Source organism: Mustela nigripes, chromosome 1, assembly GCF_022355385.1.
Source record: "Mustela nigripes isolate SB6536 chromosome 1, MUSNIG.SB6536, whole genome shotgun sequence".
NCBI lineage: Eukaryota > Metazoa > Chordata > Mammalia > Carnivora > Mustelidae > Mustela > Mustela nigripes.
Window position 1 is genome coordinate 201,164,395 of NC_081557.1, and position 20,022 is coordinate 201,184,416.

Genomic DNA, 20,022 nt, shown 5'->3' on the forward strand with positions numbered 1-20,022 from the left:
CTAAATTTTATCAATTAGATTATATCACAGATTCATAATTATATTTATTTCCCTTCCTTTTTATTGAGGTGATTGACATATAACATTACATTAGTTTCAGGTGTACAATGTAATGATTCAATATTGTATGCTGTCACAAAATGATCACCACAATAAGTCTAGTTAACATCTGTCACCATCATAGTTATAATTTTTTTTCTTGTGATGAGAACTTTTAAGGTGTGTTCTCTTACTAACTTTCAAATAGAGTATTATTAACTATAGTCATCATGTTGTATATTATATCCCTAAGACTTACTTATTTTATAACTGGAAATATGAACCTTCTGATACCCTTCACTCATTTCAACCATTGCCACCAGCTACCTCTGGCAACTCCCAACCTGTTGTCTGTAACTATGAGCTTGGTTTTGTTTTGTTTTGATTGATTGATTGACTGATTTGATTCTACATATAAGAGAGCTCATATGATATTTGTCTTTCTGTGTCTGACTGATCTCCCTTAGCATAATTCCTTTAAGGTTCATTCATATTGTTGCATATGGTAAGATTTCATTCTTTTTTATGTCTGAGTTATATTCCATTACATATAGTACACATTTTTTTAAATAAAAAATTAAAAAAAAAAAAAAAGAAATGAAGTCCTCAAAGTTCTAGAGAAATAAAGGGCAGAATTCATTTGTAAAAAAAAAAAAAAAAAAAAAAAAAAGATTCATTTACTTATTTATTCATTTGACAGAGATCACAAGTAGGCAGAGAGGCAGGTGGTGGAGGGGGGGAAGTAGGCTCCCTGCTGATCAGACAACCCCATGTGGGGCTCCATCCCAGGACCCTGAGATCATGACCTGAGCCAAAGGCAGAGGCTTTAATCCACTGAGCCACCCAGATGCCCCAACACATTTCTGTATCCATTCTTCCATCAGTGGACACTTGGCAATTACAAATAATACTGCTATGAACCTGGGGATGGCATGTATCTTTTCAAGTTAGTGTTTTTATTTCATTTCATTTCTTTTGGATATATTCCTAGAAGTGGAATTGCTGGATCACATAGAAATCCCATTATCGACTTTCTGAGGAACTTCCATACTGTTTTCCATAGTGCCTACACCAATTTATATTCCTACTAACAGTGCACAAGGGGTCCCTTTTCTCTATACATCCTCTCTAACACTAGTTACTTCTTATCTATTGTAATAGGTGTGAGGTGACCATTCATTGTAGTTTTGATTTGCATTTCCCTGATGATTAGTTATATTGAGCATCTTTTTATGTACCTGTAGGAGATCTGCATGTCTTCTTTGGAAAAATGTTTATTCAGGTCCTCTGCCCATTTTTAAAACTGATTGGCTTTTTTGCTATTGAGTTTTATGATTTATTTATATATTTTGGATTTATTAGGCCTCATCAGATATATTTTCTTACATCTGAATTATAAGCCAGCCAATAAAAGAAACTATGATATCTTATTAATTTTTAAAGTTACAATGTTTCAAAGATGTAAGAATTTTACTATAATCTCTACTGTTCTATCTCGAGTTTGAGAATAAAAAAAAGTATGTATTGAATTTAACATAACGTCAGTCAGGTTAAACCATTGATGGGGTGTCATGAATTCTAATATAGCTAACATGATTAGGAACATAAACCCGTTTTTTTTTATACTAAGACAAAAAATAATCTCTGAAAATGTCCAAATTCTTTCTTAGTAACCTAAGTAAATATTCAGTTCCTTGGCTTATGTATACTCAGCATATGTGCTGCTTTTAAACCTCTGGGTTTGTTTGTTTTTTTTTTTTCCTTCAAGATTATGTGGAATTTTTGTAAGAATCCTTCATTTTTCTTGCCTTTTATAAAGCAATAGTTATTTTTTAGAAAATATGTATTTCGAATCAAATTACAAAATATAAAATTTTTCATTTTCTCAGTTATCCCAAAGCTAGTCTTCCCACTTTTGATCACATTGTTTTTAATTTAATGCTTTTCGGTGTGTTTAAATATAGATCTTCATTAAAATAGCTTATGCAGAAATCAAAGGCAGTTGGATTAATGAGCTCCGGAACTCTCCTCTGACCACCTGGTACATATCATACAAGGACTCTGTGGGAATGCTGCTGTTTTTAAGGAAAACACTTGGGACGAATTAAAAAAAAAAAATCAGTCAACTTGATCATCCAAAAGAAAATCCCAATTATGTTCCCCATCTAATTTTTACGTCATAGATTATGATCATTTGAAACTCATAGGTCTCCAAACATTAGTACCATTTCTAGAATTGCTGCTCTTCTCTTTGACCTCCTGTTGAGTTTGTAGGTGTTCAGAATGGTTTGATAACTATCTGGCTGAACTCCTGCGACCTGATGTCATCTCAGTCTGCTACTCCTCCGCCATCTTGACTCCTCCTAATTCATGAGTACTAAATCAGGATTTCAATGTAGCTATAGTGGGATCCACCTTACAACCCAATTTAATCCAGAAGCATTCCTTATTAAACACCTACTATGCATAGAATAAGAACACCTACTCTGTATCTTAAAATACCATATAATGGAATATGATTTAAAAATGAAAAAAAATATGGCTCAACATTTTATTATCATGCAAATTTATTGCACTAGTTACAAAAAAGACCAGATAATACGCTCTTAACTCAAAATTCTTAAAGTGTTGATAATGGGGAGATTTTATCATCTTCACATAATAGTAAGGCATGGTATTCATGCACCAAATACTGAACAATGGATCATAAATGATGAATGCTTGTGTCAATTTTTTAAAGTTTCTTCCCTACAGAAGAGATACAATTCTAACAATTCTGCACACTCATTCCAGCTATGGGAATGAGTCCATCATTTTCAGCTCTGGCTCTTTATTGATGCCAAGTTTTTCTTTATATAGAAGATATATTTCTGACCATACAATAGGCCTGTCAACTCAGATTACTATCTAATATCTATTATAAATTCTCTAAAGAGACCCCTGTGCGTATGCTTTTCATTTTTTTCACTGCTTTTGCCAAAACAATTGCTAAAAACATTGTGTGACAGATTCTGCCAAGAGAAAAATAGTGGAGATATTTTGGAGCACATCATGGTCTTGGGATGACTTAATAAGAGTAAAGTTCTAAGCTGGTCCGAATATTAATACATTCCCCTTGAGAAAAATAGTGGAGATATTTTGGAGCACATCATGGTCTTGGGATGACTTAATAAGAGTAAAGTTCTAAGCTGGTCCGAATATTGATACATTCCCCTTGAGGTTAACTCCCTATGGTGAGCACAGTTATGGAAAATAAAAGGCAGATCCCCCCCACCCCCACCAAATTGCAGTGCAACTCAAACGTCTATATTTTTCTCAGACGTTGTAGCAGGGCTTCTTTAACAAGGTAATCTGCTCACAAGTTGTTCCAACAATGAATTATCAAAATAAAGATGCCAAAGAAATGTTCAACAATGCCAACACATAGACAATACATAAAGTAAAACAACAAAGCATGGCTGTTAAAAGCAAACTAGGGCAGAAAAGATAAACCAGAGACATACCACAGGGAGGACTTTTTTTTTTTCCTTTTCCCTGTGCCTGTTTTAGGAATGTCAGTAGACAGAAAAGGAATTTTATAAATTTAGATTCAGGGACAAAAGGGTCATCAAAAAGCCAAATGCTTATTTTCTCTAATTGTCCTTAATATATTTCTCTAGAGGAAGCTCATCTGTGAACTTTCTTGCATTCAGGAGGTGGTAGAAGTCACGTATTTAAATGGATTCTGACTTTATTGGCTTTAAGTCTTACAAAAATCATTAGTTTAATGTCCTACAGATTGTTGTAGAGAATTCATTCTGTGGCTTTTAACTATGCAGTTGTTTAATAGTTTAATTATTCTGCTGAATGTACATACATTGCCTGTTTTCCAAATGCTACATTATACTTACTAAAGATATGTCTGTGTAATCCAATTAGATACTGACATTCCCTCATTTGTACTTGGAAATATCTTAGATTTATAGACATCTGAAATGTAGGTTGTCTCTTTTTAAGGTTGGATAAGAACTGAAAAACCTAAATAGAAGTCACTAAAACACTATCCTAAGCATGGTTATGGAAAAGAGATGGCAAGAAGACATGAGAGGAACTTGGAAAATATAGCAAAAAGAGATCTCTTTAAAAATAATAAAGACGGAGGGGCATCTGGGTGGCTCAGTAGGTTAAGCTTCTGCCTTTGCCTTGGGTCATGGTCTCAGGGTCCTGGGATCGAGCCCTGCAATGGGCTCTTTGCTCGGTGGGGAACCTGCTTTTGACTCTCTCTCTGCCTGCCTCTCTGCCTACTTGTGATCTCTGCCTGTCAAATAAATAAATAAATAAAATCTTTAAAAATATATAAAGATGTGGTATATATACACAATGGAATACTATGCATCCATCAAAAGAAATGAAATCTTGCCATTTGCAACGATGTGGATGGAACTAGAGGGTATCATGCTTAGCGAAATAAGCCAATCGGAGAAAGACAACTATCATATGATCTCCCCGATATGAGGAAGTGGAGATGCAACGTGGGGGTTTGGGGGGTAGGAGAAGAATAAATGAAACAAGATGGGATTGGGAGGGAGAAAAACCATAAGTGACTCTTTTTTTTATAATTTATTTTTTATTTTCAGCATAACAGTATTCATTATTTTTGCACCCCACCCAGTGCCCCATGCAATCCATGCCCTCTATAATACCCACCACTTGGTACCCCAACCTCCCACCTCCCCGCCACTTCAAATCTCTCAGATTGCTTTTCAGAGTCCATAGTCTTTCATGGTTCACCTCCCCTTCCAATTTCCCCCAACTCCCTTCTCCTCTCTAACTCCCCATGTCCTCCATGCTATTTGTTATGCTCCACAAATAAGTGAAACCATATGATAATTGACTCTCTCTGCTTGACTTATTTCACTCAGCATAATCTCTTCCAGTCCCATCCATGTTGCTACAAAAGCTGCCCTTCAACGGACGAATGGATAAGGAAAATGTGGTCCATATACACTATGGAGTATTATGCCTCCATCAGAAAGGATGAATACCATAAGTGACTCTTAATCTCACAAAACAAACTGGGGGTTGCTGTGGGTAAGGGGGTTGGGAGAGGGGGGTGGGGTTATGGACATTGGGGAGGGTATGTTCTATGGTGAGTGCTGTGAAGTGTGTAAACCTGGCGATTCACAGACCTGTACCCCTGGGGATAAAAATATATTATATGTTTATAAAAAATTAAATATATATATATATATGGAAGGAAAAAAGAGATAAAATCAATTGTTAAAAAAAAAATGAACCCCTGAAAATGGTTTAGTTACTTTTCTCTAGGTTTGTTATAAAATCTAAATTATGTTATTGTTTGTCTTGTTTTTTAAAGAAGAAAAGGAAAGAATAGACTAGAAAATAGGATATAAGCTGTATTGGACAAAGTACTGCTTTCCTAGTCTAGCCAAACCTATAAAGTACTGCTTTCCTAGTCTAGCCAAACCTATAAGTTCTTGGCCCTCCATCTTCAATTTAAGGCCCAGAATCAGAAAAAATGACTACACATGTCAGAATAGGATATAAAGATAATATTTTGTGGGCATTTAGTCTCAAGTTGATGATAATTGGTGAGGTTAGTGTGTAGAATTTGGATTTTAGATTTTAGATGGTCAGGAAATGATTTGTGTCACTCTTTCCAGTTTGAATGATTTGCTCTTTTCATTCTAGTTCAGTGATTAAAGTAAAGGATACCACTAGTAAAGGTAGAAGGTGGCTCAAATTTCACACTGAGCAATCTGAAATGACCTATAATTCTCTGAATTCAAGTTGTTCCTCACCAGTTTCTTCTGTTCAAGGGATTCTCTGCATCTCAAAGGAACACCCCTCTTTGTTGGCTATAAGTAAACTCAGCTGTGCTAGCACCTCCTCCAGGAAGCCTTCCTTGGCTTCTACCCCATCCCTCCCTATAGGTTTGTCTTCTTTGTCCTTCCCATCCCCATCTTCATCATGGTTGTTACCAGTTGTGCTACAACTGACTCATTATTCCACGTCAAGCATTAGAGTGTGAACTTTGTGAAGGCCAAGACTGTGCTGTTTTTCTTGTCCTCATTTTATCTCCTACACATAGCACAGTGCCCAGTAAATATAAACATTCCACAGACATAAGCTTAACCCTTGGAACTCAATGTTTCCCACCATTACTCTCACCAAAAAGAGAACAGTGAGAGCACCAACAACTGTGTGAGTTGAGAGGGGAAAATGCAAGAGTAGGAATAAAACTGAAAACCTCACTTTAAGGAAGCACAGGCATCGGAATGAAGAATGGAAAAAACTTGAGAAGTAGAAAGCTCTCCTCACATTTGTCCACAAAATGTTAGCTTTTTCACCATATCATCTTCTTGCCTTTATTTTTCTTCCAGTTTTACCTAAGATGGGCCGTGGAGGAGGTAGTGGACTTACTACAGGAAGATAGCTGAAACATTTAAAGGTGTATAAGAGATGAATCCATTGATTATTAGATAATGAAATTCACTCTTCTACTGAAGCTATTTAACTCTCTAAATATATTAGTACTCCATAATGAAAATGTATGGAAATTCCAAAAGAGCAAAGTTAATAGACGCTATCATATTTGTTAAAACAGCAAAGGGCAGAGAAATCTAGTGAGTAAAAAGGATCAAGGGCAGGTATTCAAAATGGCCCCAAATTTTATATAGCAGACACTTACAGATACAAGGGCAACATCTATTTAAATTAGTATGGGGAAAATACAACAGAAATATCTTTGCTTATATAAAATGACACCATCTAAAAATCAACAAGTTAGTAGATTTCATAGCTCATGAAAGAAAAGAAAGAACGGGGGAAACAGGGAATTTGCTTTTTGGATGGAATTCATGAGAACTTAAAATGAGTAAAGAGGGACATTTTGAAAAAATATTTTATTTATTTATTTGACAGAGAAAGACACAGTGAGAGAAGGAACACAAACAGCAGGAGTGAGAGAGGGAGAAGCAGGCTTCCCGTGGAGCAGAGAGCCCTAGGCAGGGCTCAATCCCAGGACCCTGGGATCATGATCCGAGCAGAAGGCAGAATCTTAACACCTGAGCCACCCAGGAGCCCCAAGAAGGACATATTTTTAACAATCTCTTATTATATTCTGCGTCATGCATGGCTTTGGATAGGGATGTTAGTGAGGAGAGTATTATCTCAATATTTAGGTACTGTGAAAGGCAGCTAAAATCTATGGTGTCATATGAGGCAGGAAACATTTTTTTTTTTTTAAATAATTTCTATACCCAATGTGGGGCTTGAACTCAAGACATCAAGACCAAGAGTCTCATGCTTTACTGATAAGAGGCAGAAAACATTTAAAAATGAGAATTTGATCAGGGTGCCTGGGTGTCTCAGTCACTAAGCGTCTGCCTTTGGCTCAGGTTATGATCCCAGAGTCCTGGGATCAAGCAGAGTCAGGATCCTCGATCAGAGGAGAATCTACTTCTTCCTCTCCAGCTCCCCCTTGCTCTTGTGTTTCCTCTCTCACTGCCTCTCCCTCAATCAAATAAATAAATAAAATCTTTTAAAAAAATGAGAATTTGAAAGAAATTTATCTGAAGTATAAACTGAATTGATAAGATACACTTGCTATCAGTCTTTTGACAAGAGTTCCTATTGTATTCTGGCCACCAGAGATACAGAAATAAATACGCAATGTTCTTTCTTCTTAAATAGCATATAATCTAGCATCTTCTGCAAAGTAGTAGATGGCTTAACTCTAATTTGAGAAAAAGAATCAAAAATATAGTGGCCTATTTTGAGCAAAAGTATGATTTGTCTGTGAAGCAAGAAATGCAAAATACCAATAAATTCTCCAAACAGGAAGGGGACTGCATGGATTTAGGACTGAGAGCGGGGCAGTCCCCTCATTTTTATTTTAGATTCCAACTTACACGGTCACAGAAATCTCAGCTGTCAGATATACCCTCTGTGAATATGAAGGACAGTATGCACGTTAAATTACGAAAGTGGTCTTCAAGGAATATAAAGGATAATTTCATGACTCAAGAAGTATGGAATTCAACCAAGAAAGAGGCTGTATCAGATCTAATGCTTGCTGACAGGGGAAAATTCACTCAAAATGGGAAGAAAGGAGGAAACGTTGTGATAGGGCCCATTAGCTCCTTAGATTTGGCATAGTAATGGAAGGGTCCATGGGCTGAAGTACTCTGCAGCATTATACTTTCACAAGGAAAACTGAGAGAATTGGGACTCCAGAGAGAATTATCTTCTTGACAGAATTTTGAAAAAGCATATTTCTGATCAGGCTTACTAAACAGAAATAACCTCTAAGAAAGACAACTGTAACAATGACCAAAAAATTAATATGTGACTCCCTCTGAAATGGATTAAAATGAGTACTTTTATGAAATGTTTCTAAAAAGAAGGTGAACAGGATAAGCTAAATTATGCTATATCGACTTCAAACATGTAAGAGCCAGAAAAGGAAGTCAAAGGCTGTGCAGGTTACTGTGGTCATTTTAAAAGAATCGATGTCAACGGGTCTGACCCAGGTATTAGAGTCACTCTGCTGGTTAGCAAATCCAGGCTTTGACACCAGTTCTTCTGACAGCCCGTCTGGTGTGTTTATATTAACGCCACAAGAGCCCATTTGTTATTGTTCTGGGGTAGCCAAGTTCCTCGGCTGATGTGACTTAGCAGGGCATGTGAGAGGCCTGACTGTACTTCCCTACTCCCCATCCCATCACCACCAAGCAGTTTTAAGTGTTCTCACTACCAGTTTGCTTAAATGAATAAGCAAATAATGAGAGATGGAAATCTACTGTTTTAGCAACTTTATGGTACGACTTACGTAGTCAGAGTCAAACTAAGTAAGAACCCCGCATTTCTAATACTTACCATGTCTTCCAGCATGTCTAGTTTCAGATAATGTAAGTGCACCAGCTGGAAGGAATGCATCTCCCCATTCAGCCAAGACTCTTCCCTATCTCTCTTAAGGAATTGCAAGTTCTGCCCTCCTCCCACTCATCCTTACTCTCCCTCTGCCCTCCATTCCCCTGACTCCCAACATATAGGTTGGACTTGCAAGGCAAGCAGGGCATGAAAAGGGTGAGAACTTAGGGGGAAGAGCTTTTTTCTTGTTAGTCTTACAATAGATAAGTGAATTTCCTGAATAATAAATTAAGCCTCTAGAGATATAAATAGAATAGTGAAGAGCTGCTATGAGATATGACATTCTCTTCCATTCACTCATAAGTACTTCATAAATCACTTGAGGCTGGCAAGTTCCATATAACACATTAATACAAAGACTTGAAAAGAATGTCAGTAGCTCCCTTTGCCTACAGATTAAAAAAAAAAAAAAAAAAAGAAAGAAAGAAAGAAAAGAAAAAACCACACACGGGAATATAATAGATTAATTCCAAAGTTGCTGAGTTGAGATAGAAAACTAAATAGAATAAAAGACCAAGGTATGCACAGGCCAAACTCATACGTATTCTAAACCCACACAACGCACTTTCATATTTTGAGGAGAAACATTTCATACAGAGCACAGTTGTAGTTTAAACACATTTTTAAAAATCTAGCTATATGACATTTGACTTGCATTTACTATTTATCTTTCCCTAATATAAGAAGGCTCAAAGAAAATATCTGTGGCAAATACCCAATGCTCCTCTGGGTTGTGTGGACTAAAGACAATATGCAATAGCATTAGAACTAAGTGGAGAATCACCACCCAACTGCCACCTCCATAAAAGCAGAAAGGCAGGAATCAATCGTCTTCCACTCTACTAAGTAAGTATAGTTTAATTACAGAATGCAGCTGTCTCCATCAGTTTCATGTCAGTTGTCTTTGTCATATTACAACTTATGAATCGTGAATAGTATCCTAGCAATCGGGAAGAGTTAGTACACTTCTAAGACTCATGCCTTACGGATTTTATGGCATGGGTATGAGGTGGTGCAGATTTATTTTTTATTATGTTTCTTCTGTCTCTTCTTCCTTAAGTAATATATTTTCTTCCTTAGAAAGCCGTTTTTCTCTATGAAGTTTATATTAAACTAATCAGTATTTTAAAATGGCATTTCTTTGTGCATAAAAATTACAAGATTCAGATGAGTGAATTATTAAAAAGTTATCTTATAATTATAGTGTAGATGATTGTGGTGAAAACCCTATTCATTCAAACGTATTTAACATGAATTTAATATGTCCCACGTTCAATTTTATTTCTCGAAATTGGCATTTAGTAAATTCAGTAGGTTATCTGGATACCTTAAAGGAATAAAGGTTTGGTCAATTTTTAGATGTTAAACTAAATGTGAGGAGGACCATTTGAGGATATATTAGCTATTTTAACCAGCCTGAAAACTTATCAAGTACTTTTAGGATCTATGGCTGTCTGGGTAGACCCATCACTGTTCATCGCACATCCCTCTCACTATTATGTCCTAAATGAAATGAAATTAAAAATGTCATTTGCTCACAGGCTAAGGAGCTGCTCCTCTTTGGTATAGTCCCTCACTCCATGTAAGTATAATTCATGATTCTTTGCTGTTGTTACATTTTATTTTGCATTCTGGATAATCATAGTTGAAGAGTTGCCTTCCTTTGATCCATTCCTTAATATAAGAGATTGTTGCCAATGAAAAACTGCTAATAATTTAGCAGGTATCTATTACTAAGCCTTTGAAATTCCATATCATTCACTAAGGTGATTATTATTCCAGCTTTGCTATTGTGTAAACATATGACATGACAGTGTTTGGGAAATATTCAGGCTTATTCTGCTGTTGCACCAACTTTAATTAATGTTTTTTGTTTTGTTTTTTTAGTAAAAGCATGGCCTAGTAATTAAGAGAAAAAGGCTTTGGGATCACAACTGAATTTAAATTCTGGACCTGATATTTGCGAGGTAGGTGACCTTGACCAATTTCCTCATTTGTAAAAGGAGAATAAGGACAGTGCCTTTTTCACAGCACAGGTCAGAAGGCAAGCCAAGACATAGAAGGCATTTAGCCTGCTGCTTGTCACTGCACTAGTCGGTGTTTACACTTAGTATTAATGGTAACATAATTTACATTTTCATTAAAAAGTAGATCCATAATTTACATACACATATTATCACATTTTTAACTATACTATAAGTTTCAGTTTTATTCACAAAGTTATCATTTAACACATGGTTTAGTGCCTTGTTGAAATTCAAATATATTACTGCAAGCAACACATTCTATACATACACTCCCGGGAATGTATAAACGCGCATATGAATTTTTCCTACTGAATCCATATATCAACTGTTTTAACAACTCTGTTTTGAATTCTATAATTAGAAAGTCAACCTTTCTAATTGTTGGAGCCTGGGTGGTTCCGGGCCCTGAGCAGGGAGTGTGCTGCTCCCTCTCCCCTTAACTCCTTCCTCCTCCCTCTAGACAATGCTCCCTCTCTCCCTTTCTCTCTCTCAAACAAATAAATAAAAGTCCAACTAAATAAGAGCTTCATATTTCTAATGCTTACTGTCCTCTAATGTGTCTTGTTTCAGATAATACAAAATCCAGAGCTAAAAGGAATTTTTTTTGCCAAATAGCCAAAGTATTTTTATATCTTTCTTATGGGATTGTCATGTTGAATAAGGGACAGACAGGCTAGGTAGGGGGAGAGGGGTAGGGGGCCATGAGAAGGAGATATAACCAGGCTCACAGAAATCCCATATTTGGAGAAATGGACATGATATTTACAAGAACACCTTATTTGTTCTCATGATAGTTACAAATCCAACATGTTCATTCTAAATATAGACCTGGTATTCAATAATCCACCATGATATTGATAAGAAATTTACCAAGTTCCCTGGTCAGTTTCCTATAAAAGATGGACCATGAAAGCCCTCAATGGCAACTCATTCAGGAGTTGCCTCACTCATTCTGGAGAGTTCTTTTCTTTCTTTTCTGTTGTCACCTTCACTTAAACTTTCACTTCAGCCTTTTTTTGTGTGTGTGTCCCAGATTCAGTCTTCCTCTCCATGAGCAAGAACCCAGGAACAATGTCTATCCCTACTCCACTGGTGATGATGTTTCTAGTGATTACCAGTTCATTTGCTTGGTGTTCACAAATGATTCTGTGAGGATGCTGCCCAAGTTTAACACTGAGTTCACAGAAATTAAAACTTACCTTCATATGAAACTAACGTAAGTTTCCCAAACTGACATACATACCTGCATTCAAAAAAGGTAAGTTATCTTTTCCGTTCACACTTTCTGGGGCTGTACATTCACATACCAGTGTACACTAGGGAAGAATAAAAGAAAAAAAACACATATGAAAATAATTAAATTAAGAAATGAAATTCTTCCATCTTGTTTGCAAAATATGAGGCTATGCACATGGTTTCAAAAAGTTTTGAATGACATTTTTGTAACACTATTTTCAGCTTTATCTTAATTATGAAACTTGTTTAACTTGTGACTATTTAAACATCTATATGATTGTGTTGCATAATTATAGATTACATCTTGGTTATAGTTAAAAACTACTTAGAAAGGAAAGCAAAAAATGGACAAGGATTGTCCCCATCATGTTCTTAGTGCAGCAAATCACATTGATAAACTGAATGGTTTTACATTTCTGTCACCTGGGATAGTTTTGGATCAATAAAAAGCAAATTATTTTCTATATTTTTAAGTAAGAGCTTTAAATAAAAGATAAAATATGTTGCACCATAAAATTACATAAGGCAAAAGATGATTTTCATCTGTGGCTAAAACAATGCACATACTTGTTCATAAACTGTAGGAAACTTTATAAATAAATTGATCTCTGATTTATAAATTGCTGACATATAAATAAATAATTTGTAAATAAGCTGATCCAAAGATCATGAATCTAGAATCTATGATTAATAGATTATGCTCATGAGCTCTTACAGAACCAACACTGCTCTGGGCACGGATAAGAAACACAGAAGAGCACATTGCAATGGTCCTGGGGAGTGAAGCAGAAATGGGTAACAATATGCCAGACAACACAGCACTAAGTGATGGTCTCTCCTTAACTTCCTCTGAAACTGTAATTAACAGAGGAAGCAGCTCTTCTGGCCCCAGGAAGCTGACGAAAGACTTAACTCTCACACAGACAGATACCAGCATGACTGACATTTGTTTTTTCATGAGTTTCCTTCTATCTCTAGCCAAAAAAAGGGTGTGTGTGTGGTAGTTTGAGTAGAGAGGAGAGTGAATTTTTAGACTAAATATATCAGACCTAAACAAACAAATGCAAACAAAAGCAAAACCCAGAACTCAGAAACATCTTTGTTGAAGAGTTATGAGGGAAGCAGCCAAACCTCTGTAGCATGCATTGCTTTGCTCAAGAGACTCAAAAAGGCTCAGGTCACCCTCCCCAGAAGGGTGTATCAAGATTGCTTGGGTTATCTCTGAACTGTCTCCCTCCACTCTTTCTTCTCCAGGCACTGGCCCTCTTGGAGACTCATGGTCACTGAGTCACTGTTAATGATGGAATGCTTAAAACTATCAAGCATTTTAAGAAGAAAGATAATTTAAAGCATTCATTTAAATATTACTTCTGAATTTGTATAGTCCACTACTTACTCCCCCATAATAAACATGCATCACATTTCTTGATAGGGAAAAATGTGCTTTCCTAATTTCTTTCGTGCTTCTATTGAGGTTCGCTTTACTGAATGAATGAATAACTGCAAACAGCTTTTAGAATCTGATGTCCTCTAAATCATTTTCCTGACCAAACCAGAACTCAGAGGTGTTCCTTTCTTTTACTCTACAGCTATTTGGAAAATGCACTTCCTAAATCACAGAGCGACGTGCAATGATGCTGGGGCATACTTAAAATTCTTTATTTCTCTTATTCCCAGTATTTCCTCTACTCTTTTCAGTCCATACAGGACTGTTAAAATAATCTTTCATAAACTTTATATTCATCATACCAGTGCTCTGCTCTACAATGTATGGTATTTATTTACTGGCCAATCAAATTCCGTATTCTCAGACTGGTGTTTAAATCCTTTCGTGATTTGTCCTTCATATCTTTCCGCATAATAACTAGGTATATAGCTTCGAGCCGTCCTCCTTTCCAAACAGGATTATCATCTACAATATAATTTATAGAATTGGTTTATATTAAACCCTTTTAGTAAGGAAGTCCATAATTCATGGGGATCAGGCTATTATCTTGAGAAACTGCTTCTCTACGTGGAGGGAGCCCTCCTCTTCATAATCAAAGTCAACTTTTTGTTTCCTAACAGAAGGTCTATATTATTTTACCAAAGGATATAGAAATAGAACTTTCATACATTGTATCTTCCATCTACACTAGAAGGCAGATACTTAGAATAATTTTAACCTAATATCATTCTTACTTTGCATCTTTATTGTATTTTAAAGCTTTACTATTACAATGCTCTTAAGATTTAAATCCATGGAACATAAGCAGAAAAATTCAATAAATATTTACTAAATAAATATTTTTATATTTGGACTCTAATTATTTTCTTCAGTTGTTTCCCAAGTGTACTGTCTGTGTCACTATTTAAATTGAGAGTTCTGAAGCCAAGAACCACAGTGCTTATTTCCTCAGCCTAGCTTATTTAATTTTTTTACAGTTGAACCTAGAATCATTTTTATATTGTGCTACATGCTACAGAGTATGCAAAGATTAAAATGACTTGGAATCATTAAACACAGGCTTAAGGAGGCCCGAGCTATGTCTATTGTTTATTGCTGTCATTATGATGGATATTTTCTGGGTTATGCACTTCTACTGTGTGTGCTCTCAGTGCAACAATTTTATATTCGTGATACTGAGCAGGAGTAAAACACAACATGCTTTTTGTTCCCCCACAGCCCTCACTGCAAGCCTACTGATTTTGATGAGTGCTTTAAAAAGTGTCATTTGATGGTAAGTGTGACCATGAGGAAGACATATAAGATATATAAATTTCTGGGAGTTTAATGATGTTGACTATCAACTAACATACCGATTTGCCCTGCTTTGGGCTAGAAAATTAACCAAATTGTAAGGACAACAATGACCAGAAAGGACAAAGACCAGTACTTCTTGGCTCAGCACTTCTACATGTGTTAGTTTATTCCTCAAATTATGGTTGCCAAAGTTTGGCCTGGAGTCTCCAGGGGTCCCTGATAATGTTTGCCTTTGCACCTTCTGCAACATCTGGCACAAGGGGAAGACAAAAATCACTTTCATAATAATATGAAAGCACTATTCATCTGCTTCTCTCTCTCTTTTATAAGCTTATAGTGGAATTCCATAGAGGCCCTAATACACTGACAGCTAATGGTATGTGTGCTTGTGTACTCTTGTGCTTTAAACAATTCTTGTTTGAATTACTAATACGATAGATGTCCACAGGTATAACCTAAGTAAGCAAATTCTGTAATACAGTAAATATTAATAGGTAAAATCCACATAAATACCAATTTTAGGAGTGTAAAGTATGCAAATTGCTACACTTTGGTTATCTAATTCAGTCTCATGGTTTAAATACCATCCAAATACCAGCTGACTAGTCACAAATATGTAATTCTAGCTTGGACATCTCGTGAATTCCAGACTCAAGTCTCTAACTGCCTGGATATATGCATCCCTTTCAAATTTTAAAGTTAACATCTCAAAATCTCTGGTCCTTCTGCACCTGTTCCTTTGATTTTTCATCATCACTACAGATGGTAAGTGTATTCTTTGGTTTTCTTTGGTACCTGGCGTCTGGCCACATTTCACTTTCTCTGATTCACCTCATCAACTCATCTTCATTTCTGCCTTGAATCTTTGCAATGAAGAGGCTCCATTCTTCTGTCCTTGCTTCTTTTCAGGCCATACTCAACACAACAGCCAGGACAGTCCTCTTAAAACATGAATCAGATCATTTTACACCTGTAGTCAAAAACCCTCAACTGTCTTTTCACCTAGCTCAGAGTCTCGTGGTCCATAAGGGAGTATACAATCTGTCTTCCCTGCCTATGGACCTTATCCTCAACTCCTTCCACTCTCCTTTTCAACCCCCAGTTCCAGTCATTAGAGACATGCTGCCACCTCAGGGTCTTTGCCCCTGCTGTTAACTCTACCTAGAATTCGTGTTCCTCTCAGATGCCCATTTCTTGCTCCCTTATTTCCTGCGTGTTTCAGTTCAGATATCACATCACCAGTGAGTCAGTCCTTGAACACCCAGCATAAAATGGTCACAGCCCACACTCTCTAGTCCTTGTACCCTTATTTTTTTGACGGCATATAGTACCATCTGATCAACAATACATTACTTGCTTATTTTGTTATTGTTTAATTCCCTAGAAGGCAGCATCTGTGTCTAGTTGGTTCACTGCTGAACATCGAGAACCTGGTAGACTGCCTAGAACACAGAAGGCAGTATTGTTTGATAAATGAATGATGAATATTACATGTCTGCAAATATAAAGTAAGTTAAGTTAGTTATATGATTTTCACTTCTGTATTTGGGAAAAATAAAGTGATGGAACTTTTCAAGATGGTCCTTAGCTCCCCTAGGATTCTACCTTTTCCCTGACCACGGCTAATGAATATTCAATTAAACACCACTTCAAAATATGGGCACTAAATGACCTGAGAAGAGCCATGAAATACTAGTCAGGTCAGGCTCGTAGTAAAAATAAGATGTATATTACTCTACTAATACCATCTCTTTCACCGTCATAAATACGTAAGGCTTTTCTTTCCTTCTGCAGAAATCACCACTAATTTGGTCATTGGTACAGTGCCATGTGCCACATTCAAATATAATAAATACAGTAAACAAAAGGGGGAGACAAGGTAGGAGCTAAATTCAGCCCCAGCAGAGCCTCAGTAGAGGATGTCTGTTAACAATCCCCCTCCCCTGACAAGAAGCCAAGTGCCCTCTGTGGCAGGGCAGAGCGGAGGGCAATGGCCATCTCACTAGATCCTGTTGGCTGTTACTTACATTGGTTTTCCTATCTATCACCTGATTTGATCATTTTCCTTTTTCATTTTTCTTTCTGTAGCAGCATATTTTTTTCTTGACTCTTTAATTGAAAGGTTGTTTTTAAAAAAGTTTCTTCCTCTTTCCTTCATAATTCTGCACTCTTTCCTGCATCCTCTCTCTAGTTTTTATTTATGGACCAATTAGTTTATATGCAGCCAAATTTTATCCTTTCTCGGAGACAAATTTGGATTTTATTTCTTCCAGGTAAAATTGATGTCATTTACTCATTCACTCATTTTTCCTGTGCTAGGCTCTATCCTAGGCACCAGGGAGAAGGGTAAAGGAGCGAACAAAATAGAAAAATACCTTTCTCTCATGGAATTTAATTTTAGTGAGGGAAATAGACAATAAATGAGATAAATAAAATATATGTGAGATTGGACAGTGGTAGGTACAAAATACAAAAATGATGTAGAGAAAGGAGATAGAATGTTTCCAGTAGGCATGACAATTTGGGATATAGGGCAGAGAAGGCAGAGTGAGAAGGTCACAGTTTGCAAAAAAAAAAAAAGACTAAAAGGAAGTGGGGGAATGAAGCACATATTTACCCCGGGGAAAATGCTAAAAAGGCAGATGGAAAAACAAAGTGAAAGACCTGAGTTGGAAATGCACCTGGAATGTTTAATAGACAGCCAAGAAATGAATGAGGCTGGATGGAAGTGAGCAAAGAACAGGAGTAGAGGATGAAGAAAGTAATGGCGGCCGACACTCGCAGACTTTAAGTAGGTCCCCGAAAGGATTTAGGTTTATACTTTCAGGGAGTTGAGAAGCCACTGGAGGAATGAAATATTCCGTGTTACATTTTAATAAGTGCTCTGCTGAGAAGAGACTATGATGATGGGGGGCGTTGGGAAGGAGGAAGAAGGGACATTTAAGAGACCACCATAAACACGTATGTGACAGACAATGCTGTAAGAGGGAAGGGTTCAAACTGGGTTCTGGATATATTAAAAGTCAAAATCAACAGGATTTGCTGACATACTCACTATGCCTATGAGAGGAAGAAATGAGTCAAAGATAATTCCAAAATGTGAAAAAAAAAATTGGATACCTAATGCAACATTTCACTTATTATATGAACTTTGTAAAATGTCCACATTACTGTTTCTCTTGTGAATTTTTCTTTCTCTAGCTATGTGATTTTAACACTTTGTCTTCTATCAGTATGTATGTCCAAGTCAAATAAAACTTTGAGTGGGGCATCTGGGTGGCTCAGTCCCTTAAGCGTCCAACTGTTGGTTTCCATTCAGGTCATGATCTCAGCATCGTGGGATCCAGCCTTGCATCAGGCTCTGTGCTCAGCAGGGGGTCTCCTTGAGATTTTTCTCTCTCTTCTGCCCTCCCCCACCCCAAACCACTTGCTTGCCTCTCTACCTTTCTCTCACTTTCTAAAACATAAATAAAATCTTAAAAAAAAAAAAAAAAAGGCTTGAACCAGTGTGGTATGGTGAGTGACCTTCTGAACCATCTTTCTTGATGAGAACTGTATCATAACAATATGATTTAAGGAAACAAGTAAATTAATGTGAGAGAACAGAACTTGGCTTTTCATTTATATTTTATTCCAGGCTCTGGAGGTTTTATGAGATTAAAGATTCAAATATATTTACATCAGGGATATTGTTCGAAACTGGATTGTGTTCCTCAAAATTCATTCTGCTGAAGCCCCAACACCCAATGTGACTCGATTTGGAGACAGCCTTTATGGAGGGAATGAAAGATCAAGAAGATGATGAAAGTGGGGCTCTAATCCTATTGGGCTGGTGTCCTTACAAAAAGAGGAAGAGACACCAGAGCTCACTGGCTGTCTCTGTGCTCATGTGCCAAGGAAAGGCCATGTGAGGACACAGAAGGAAGTTTGCATGCCAGGAAGGGAGCCTTCACCAGGAACAAAGTCATCTGGTATATTGACCTGGCACTCCCTGGCCTCCAGAACTGTGATAAAATACATTTTTGTTGTTTAAGCCATTCAGTCTGTGGTATTTTATTATTATGGAAGCCTAAGCTGATTAAAACAGGTACTATAATCTTCTACCTACTTCAATTTATGCCACCAATGACATGTGTCACTCACCCACATGACTGGTGCTAACAGTTTCATTTCTTTCTCGTCCATTCATATAAACTGCAGAGAGTAGTGTTGTTTTACAAATAACCTCAATCTTGGGGCACCTGGGTGGCTCAGTGGGTTAAGCCTCTGCCTTCGGCTTAGGTCATGATCTCAGGGTCGTGGGATCGAGCCCCGCATCAGGCTCTCTGCTCAGCAGGGAGCCTGCTTTCTCCTTTCTCTCTCTGCCTGCCTCTCTGCCTACTTGTGATCTCTCTCTCTGTCATATAAATAAATAAAATATCTTTAAAAAAAATAACCTCAATTTCAGTCCCTTTGTCTTGTCCTGTGTTTCAGTCATTCACTAATTTCAGGACTTCAGTCACCATTAGGAGATTGTGTTAATACACTTCATAGAGATTTTGATTAAGCAGATCTGCAAAGGAGTTTGCGTGCATCTATCAAACACTCCAGAAAATTCTGATAACTCTTGTGAAACACGGAGATAAAGTTATTCCCACATAATTCTCCTAAATTTTGTGCACAGTGGACCTTATTACATGTTCTTCATGAATTATGAAGATTCTGAAGGCTTGCCAACAGAGTTTATTATAACTTCATAAAAAATTCGCAAAAGGTCAATGTTTACTAAGAACCCAGACAGGACAGAACTAACACCAACAATGATTGATATGTTTATCATTTTAGTCAATTTATGACTCGTACATGGTACATGCTGACACTGCCACCTCCTATTTCTACAACAGTTCAGTTAAGTCTTTTTAAGTTCACATTTCTAAGTCAGAAACTTTATGTGGGGCTTTGATGGGGCATATTCCTGGGTGTCAAGTTCTCTGTTTATGAAAAGAGTCTGATTCAATTTGCACTGCCTCATAATAGCAACACAGTAAAGGAGTCAGGGGGTGA

The 20,022-nt window shown here is 36.9% G+C and overlaps 1 protein-coding gene across 7 annotated transcripts in view; it reads right to left on the reverse strand.

Annotated features, from left to right (window-relative positions):
• Positions 1-20,022, reverse strand: part of INPP4B (inositol polyphosphate-4-phosphatase type II B) — an 822,310-nt gene that overhangs the window by 193,667 nt on the left and 608,621 nt on the right. For all 7 annotated transcript variants that reach the window (XM_059378706.1, XM_059378698.1, XM_059378688.1 and 4 more), the window contains one exon: positions 12,244-12,316. In XM_059378706.1, coding sequence (XP_059234689.1) covers positions 12,244-12,316 — 73 coding nt within the window. The remainder of the gene's footprint in view (positions 1-12,243; positions 12,317-20,022) is intronic.